Genomic DNA, 7,408 nt, shown 5'->3' with positions numbered 1-7,408 from the left:
TGGAGATGAATATTTTTCCCAATTCAATTTCAGTGTATTCCTATTTTCATGAATGAGGTATTTTTAAACCTAAATATTTTAGACCAGAATTCATGGACATGAACATTTGGCTGATTGGTCAATGATGGAAAATCTAAGTTGCTCCCCTTCCTCGTTGTATTTCCATTCCCCATTTAAATTCAGCAGACCTGATGATACCAGATCCACTCAGAATGTGATCCCAGGTCATGTCACATCATGTGTTCAGTCTATAACTCTTTGATCCCACAGTTGGCATTTGAAAGACATACTCATTCATATTTACTAATGAAAAAAAATACAGAAAACTTTTTCTCTGACTCATGTTTCTTCAGGTGTCTGTAAAACCACGCTTACTCTTCATCTAGATCCTCCACCTACAGAGAATTTGAAACATTTCACTGAACTTTGTTGAACATTATGATGCTCACCTAAACAGTTAGTGAAGCTTTGAATGGTTACGGTCAGTGAAACAGCTGAATCTCCACTAATAACCTGTTGAAATGTTACAAACACGCTGAACTCATTAAATAAACAGCTCTCTGGTCAAAGCAGGATCTTTTCAAATGCATCATTTATTGCAGCTTAACAAAAGTGACATTATTTAAAATTAAAAGTTTACATTTTACCAAAGATCAGACTTTTACACAAACTACGTATTTTGGACAGTTTCAGTCCATATATTACAGGGTTAAAGAGTGGCTGACAAGTGAGAAAGTATAATGACAAAAAGATGCGCAGTATGTTGGGCACACTGTTCATATTAAACCTGCTCTGCAGTACTTCAAAGAAACCACCAGAGCAGAAGTTGAGCAGAGAAGCAAGGTGAGGTGTGCAGGTTTTGACAGCTTTCCGTCTGGTCTGTTTACAACCAGAAAAACACACTTTAAGAATCTTCAGGTAAGTGTAAAGGATTAAAGTTACAACACAAACTATTATGGCAACTGTGTAAGTAAGCCCATGGATGTTGTTGACTGTTGTGTCAGAGCAAGACAGTTTGACAACAGAGTGGTTGTCACAATAAACTTTGTGGATGATATTTCCACACAGCTGTAATGGAGCACTCAGAGAAACCATGACAGCAACTTCAATAAAAGGAAATAACCATGTCACAGCAATAAGCATGGCAACTTTTTTAGATGTCATGCGTGTATTATACTGTAGAGGATAACAGATAGCCAGGTATCTGTCATAAGACATAACGGCTAAGTTACAAAATTGAACATTTATATAAGAGTACAAACAATAAATCTGCAGGAAACAAAAAGGCACAGAAACAGTGTGAATGTCAGAGAGGATCTGAACCAGCAGGAATGGAAACAACCCTGTACTACCATATAGTTCATTTACAAACAGGCTGCACAGGAACAGGTACATGGGTTCATGTAAGCTTCTGTTCAGACAGATAACTACAATCAGCAGAACATTGGCACAGACTATGAAAATATATAAAGACATAACAATAGTAAAATATAAATATTTTAACAGTCCAGTGTCACGGTATGCAGCAAGGGTGAAAAATGAAACATGTGTAGAGTTGATCATGATCCTCTTTCAGTTCACATCAGTTAAACTCAGGATGGAACAGTTCAAATCATTACTTACACTCTGCTGCACGAGTCATAAAGTGTCAACAGCACATCAACAAACAAACAGGATCCACTCTGTCTTAAGCTAAGAAATGAAATCTCACAGAAACAGGACTGAACTTATCCTTCTGTCACAGTCTGTCCCTCCCAGCACAACTGAAACTCAGCCTCAGCTGCTTTTAACTGTTGAACTGTAGCAGCATCATCATCATCATCATCCTCATCATCCTCAGAGGACACACTGACTGATACTGCTGTCAGATTTGAGGATGTCAGCTCATTACTACACATTAGTGAAAAGATGAAACAGTTTTAGACTCTTTCTCTTTCTTGGTGTCACACACAGAACCATGGACGATGGACCATGCTTCTGTGATTTAAATATTCATGTATCATTGATGCAATACAAATTATCTTTGAAAAGATATAAAAGGCTAATTACAACTAGACAGGAGCTACAGCAGGTTGAGAAATACAGGAACAGATTTATCACAATTATGTAGTTTTTGTTTCATTAACCTAGAAAAAATATTTGACTTGTGGTTAGTCTCTAAGCTAATCAAACAGAAAATGATCAGCCATCATATTAATGTCTCATTGATACCTGTGTAACTGTTCAGGTAGAGCTACACTGAGGCACTTTGCTGCACCTGCCTAGAGTGACTTATTTTTCTCTGGCCTATGTATGGTGTGTAAAAGACGTGAATAAAAACATGCCACAAAACAAGAGGTAAGGTCCACATTTCATCACATTCTGATGTGGAGTGTCTGATTTATTGTCAAAAGAGGGGGCGCCCCAGTGGCTCACCTGGTAGAGCACATATCATGAAGGCTTAGTCCTTACTGCAGCACCCCAGATTCAAGTCCATCCTGGGGCCCCATAGCTGCATCTCATCCCCCCTCTCTCCCTGACTTTCCAGTCTTTCTCTCATTAGAATGGCCCACCGAACCCCTTCTGTCCCAATAAGCGCACAATCCTATGGGCCAGTCAATCAAGGCACATACCAATTGATTTTCAAACCACCTGACACTGCTATGGACTATAATAGAAGGCTCCAGGACCACCTGGAGACTGCTCATGAGTTTACCAGAGTGTAACACTTATAAGAGGTTAAAGAAAGTGATGTAGAAATATGGATGATATGGAATGGGCTAGTGTAGGTTCGTCTATGGAGCTGTAGTTGAAAATTAATAAAACACAGGAGACTGAATGGATTAAGTTAAACCGGTTGTATTAAATATTTCAACAAAAAACACTTGAATAATATCAAGAATAACAACAAACAAAAAAAACAACACTAAAATTAAGTATTCAGTTATTCACAGAATAGTCAGTTTTTCCCAGGAAAGTTCAAATGTCCATGTTCATATGTCCATACATCAAAATCATCAATAAACCACTCAAAAATAATCATCAATAATCATCATCAAATCCAAAATGTGTGTTCACAGAGCTTCACAGAGCAGAGTTCAATCAGCAGTGCATGTAGTGAGTGAAGGCAATCAATGCAGGTGAGGCAAATCACACAGAGGAAAAGGCGGGACAAACTCAAGGAAAAGGGACTTCTGATTGGCCCACATGACAGAACAAGATGTCAATCAGAGTTTCACACTACCTGGGTTACAAGAGGCCAACTGCGAAGTGCAGGAACAAGACGGAAGCAGAACTATGATATGTGCCAGAGCATGACATTTTGAAGTCAGAGAGCTAATCTGGGTATATAACCCCCACAGGAAGAAGGGCAAGTGTCCAAAGCTCTGCAATGGGTGGGTGGGATCCTACAGCAACACTTTCAAGAGCTCCTGAACCTAGTTAACATATCCTCCATGGTGGGGGAAGTCTCACCCATAGCCCTGTGCAGAGGTTGGTACAGTAATCAAAAAGCTCCTTTGTGGCAAGATGCCTGGTGTGGTCATTGTTGGGCTATAATGGCAGTACCTGTGGAGTAACAGACTGGGGTGGTGGTTCCCATTTTTGAAAAACGGGAATGGAGGGTGTGCCCCAAGTGAGCTGAGCAGAAGGCAAAGCACTCAATTTAACAGTTAATCTTTGTTCCAACCCTCACCTATGCTCATGAGCTCTGGGCAGTGACCGGGAGAATGAGATTGTAGATACAAGAGGCTGAAATGGGTTTCCTCTGTAGAGTGTCTGGGCTCAGCCTAAGAGATAGTGTGAGGACATCTGGAGACAGCTCGGAGGACAGTCGCTGCTCCTTTGCATTGAAAGAAGCCAGTTGAGGTGGTTTGGGCATCTGATTAGGATGCTTTCTAGGCGCTTTCCATTGGAAGATCTCCGGGTACGTCCAGGACCCCAGGTAGACCCAGAACACGCAGGAGGGAGTACATATCCCATCTGGCTGGAGGAGCTGGAAAGCGTTGCTGCAGAGAGGGATGTCTGGAATACCCTGCTAAGCCTGTTGCCACCGTTACCAATCCCCGGATAAGCAGAAGAAAATGGATGGATAGATGGATGGATGGATGGATGGATGGATGGTTTATGAATTATCAAACTAGGTTTTGCTTTCACTGTCAAACTGATCAACAATGTTTGCTTTGTTGACTAGGGGCCATGGATCTAAAAACCAACCATACACAGTGGCTGGCCTGACCTACCACCTGAGCTATGGAGTCACTTTAAAGTTCCCATATAGTATAAAGGTAGATGTCCATGTGTTGATTGATTATAAAGCAGGTCTAGGTTTTATATTAATTCTGGACTTCTGGAACTTTGTGATACCACAACAAAGCAGTCACTGCTCTCAGCCACGCCTGAAGTCCCACCCACCTGGACCCACCTTCCAACCTTGGAGGATTTGGTTTCTGTGAGTATTTAGCTGAAATCCACTATATTTTTATTGGATCACTCAGAAAACAGTCAGCCAATCAGAAGAGAGGCTCAAAGGCTCCTCTCCTCTGATTGGCTCACCAACCTGTTGTCACTAGAGCTCCAGAGAGAAGCCTGGGAGAGGAGATGTAAAACTACACTGACATGGTTTTTGGTTCTTATAACCACAAATATATCTGCTTATGGATCAACACTTCAAATAAAACACAGGAGAAAATAGAGAAGCCTGGGAGAGGAGATGTAAAACTACACTGACATGGTTTTTGGTTCTTATAACCACAAATATATCTGCTTATGGATCAACACTTCAAATAAAACACAGGAGAAAATGGACTGTTAAAAGATGCAATGATCTATTATGAGAAATTATACATGTGGTGTTTTTTATGCAGGGATCAACACTGCACTACATCCAGTTTGTATTTCAGAGTTTAAGGGTATGTCTATTGTAGAGGATTTTATATTAATCTGTTGTTTGCTTTTAATAAAACAATGTGTGCATTGTTGATGTAATCATAATATGCTTATAACTAAGTGACTTTTTCATAAAATTTGCTGTGCAACATTACAGAAGAACAGACTGAACTTATGATAGTGTTTGAAGGCCACCCGGGAAAAAACAACTCCTTATATGGTAGACATCCCGGAACAGAAGTAAGACAAAAAACGAGGAATAGAGTAGGGTATTGTCTCTCTTTGTGTGAATCTCTCACAGATCCACCACCACGAGGGCTGTCCCGCGTAGGAGGGTCAGATAACACGAGGTGAAACAAAACAGAGAACACATGGAGGAGCAAAACAAGAAGACAGCGGCATGGACCGATAAGAGAATCAACCCACATTGTATTATTTTTTTCTGTGTAAGAATATGAAAAGACTGGGTCAGGAAGAGGTAGGCAGTCAGACTTCATGAACTGGCACAACTGCATGTTGTTGTCAGGGAGAGATAGTTTGGCCCAGAGCTCTGTAACGATCTCCTTTTTCTAATGCTATATTGCTGTTAGCTTTAATAAATACTGAGATTTGAAGTTTGAATGAGTGTCCTGTTTCCTTCATCAAACCAACACGCGAGTTCAGGTGACGAACTCAACACTATAATATTTTTAGTAAGGAAAACTTGATTAATATTATGACATTTACAATGTAAATCATCAAAAATCACGTACCAGGGTCGAAATACAGAATGAGTAAATGAACAGCTCTTATTATGACAATGTGATCATCTATATTAGTGTTATATATCCCTGCAATTCACAGGCAGCATCAACATTCAGAATGGGTTGAAAACATGACTTGATCAGTGGAAAGAAAATTTAATTTCCGCCTGAAACAAAAAACACAAGAAACACTTTTTGAGATACTTCTTTAAATTCTCTCAAAACCTGATAGCAATGAACAAATTGAATGCTCTGACCCACTGTAGGCACACAGTTATCCTTGAAGACTCTTCAGCCTCACATCAGAAGTACAGGTCTGTAGCGTCTGAAGTGCATCTACTTTTGATAAACCTAACAGTCATTTATCAGTCTTGGAATGCTGAGCAGGTAAATGAAGCTGTGGTTACTTAGAACTTGTGAGAGTGTGAAGGCTAAGGTTTCTGTCAACATTAACATCTTTGATTTTCTCTTTACTGTACCTCCAGACTCTACCTGGCTGCCATGTACTACAATGAAAATGCTGACCGACCACAAGCCCAAACAAAAGAAGGTGAACCACTGTTCAAGGTCCAATTTCCAAAGGCCATGAAGGGAGAATGCAGAGCTACACCAGTTAAGACTGAGCCGACATTCTATAAGTGTTATATTATTTTATTTTTCAACCAAAAAATGTTTTGTACACATTGTATCAAGTATTGCACATATAATATTATGACCACCAACAACAAAATACAGAAAAGAAATTGTCAGGAGGTAGTTAGAAACAGACTTTCAGTCATTGTTTTGTAAAAAAACAACAAAAAAGTGAAAAATGTAAACAAAATCTTTTGTGTTTTATCAAACAGGGTATGTTTTGGACCTCATGTTTGAAAAAGTCTTTGTTGACCTGGGACCATACACAGAAGCTGCTTTGGCCATCCCCATCCCAGAGGACCTCACTGCACAGTTCGAGTGGCCTGAGAAGGAGTAGGTCACATCCAGCTATGTGTCCCGGTTCTATCATGGGCCAGTCTGAAACCCACGTACTGGGGCCTGTGGCATCAGGAAACACGGCACTGATGCGTAGGACCAGGCAGGCTGGAATGACGACCCAGATTCTGCAACCATGGAAGCCCCAGCACCAGCTCACAAAGCTCCTATAGGCGAGATACCTGTACCGACTAAAACAACTGGACAGGGCATTTAGTCTTGCAAACATATCTATGATGTGTCTCACAATTTTTTTTTATGGATCCAGTGAATCCTACAGCTTTTTTATCATCACTGATTATAAGTGCTTCATTTGATGTAAATAAATGCTTGATCGTTACTAAAGAAATGACTCCTCTGAATTCATATATTATATGCACACTATCTGCTGATAGAAGAACTTTACAAATCAAAGAGCAGCTAAACTAATTTATTTGAGGGTGTGTTACTCCATTTGTGGTGTGTTATTACCATTGTATGCACTGAAGTAAAACAAGACTGCCTAACATCTTTTATTTAGATTGAAACTATATGTTTTTGCACAGAAACAGCCTGTTCTGAACAAGGTTGAAAAAGGGGTTTACAGGCATGCTGAAATATAGGATCGGAGTGGATTTTTTAGCAAGAAACTTCAAAGACATGTTTTGGGGACCTCTGAGACTTATTTAAACTTGTTGAAAAGGAGCATAATATGTCCCCTTTAAATTTGTGCCAAACATTTTATGTTCAGTCAGAGTTCACTTCCATCGCCTTCTGGGATAAGTGTTGATTAAAATTTATTTATGAGTGAGATGGACCTAAACTGGCCTCAAAGACTGTTTTAACATTAA

At 39.9% G+C, this 7,408-nt stretch overlaps 1 protein-coding gene across 1 annotated transcript; it reads right to left on the bottom strand.

The window, feature by feature from the left end:
• Positions 1-636: 636 nt before the first annotated feature.
• On the bottom strand, positions 637-1,816 carry LOC111216974 (olfactory receptor 11A1-like). Its single transcript, XM_022738649.1, has 2 exons — positions 1,809-1,816; positions 637-1,567 (listed from the first exon to the last, which is right to left on the bottom strand). Exons 1-2 carry the CDS (start codon positions 1,814-1,816, stop codon positions 637-639), a joined length of 939 nt encoding a protein of 312 aa, XP_022594370.1.
• Between the last annotated feature and the right edge of the window lie 5,592 nt (positions 1,817-7,408).

This window comes from Seriola dumerili, unplaced genomic scaffold (genome assembly GCF_002260705.1).
Source record: "Seriola dumerili isolate Sdu_G_001 unplaced genomic scaffold, Sdu_1.0 BDQW01000036.1, whole genome shotgun sequence".
In the NCBI taxonomy this organism is placed as follows: domain Eukaryota; kingdom Metazoa; phylum Chordata; class Actinopteri; order Carangiformes; family Carangidae; genus Seriola; species Seriola dumerili.
This window is presented reverse-complemented; position numbering and strand designations above follow the sequence as displayed.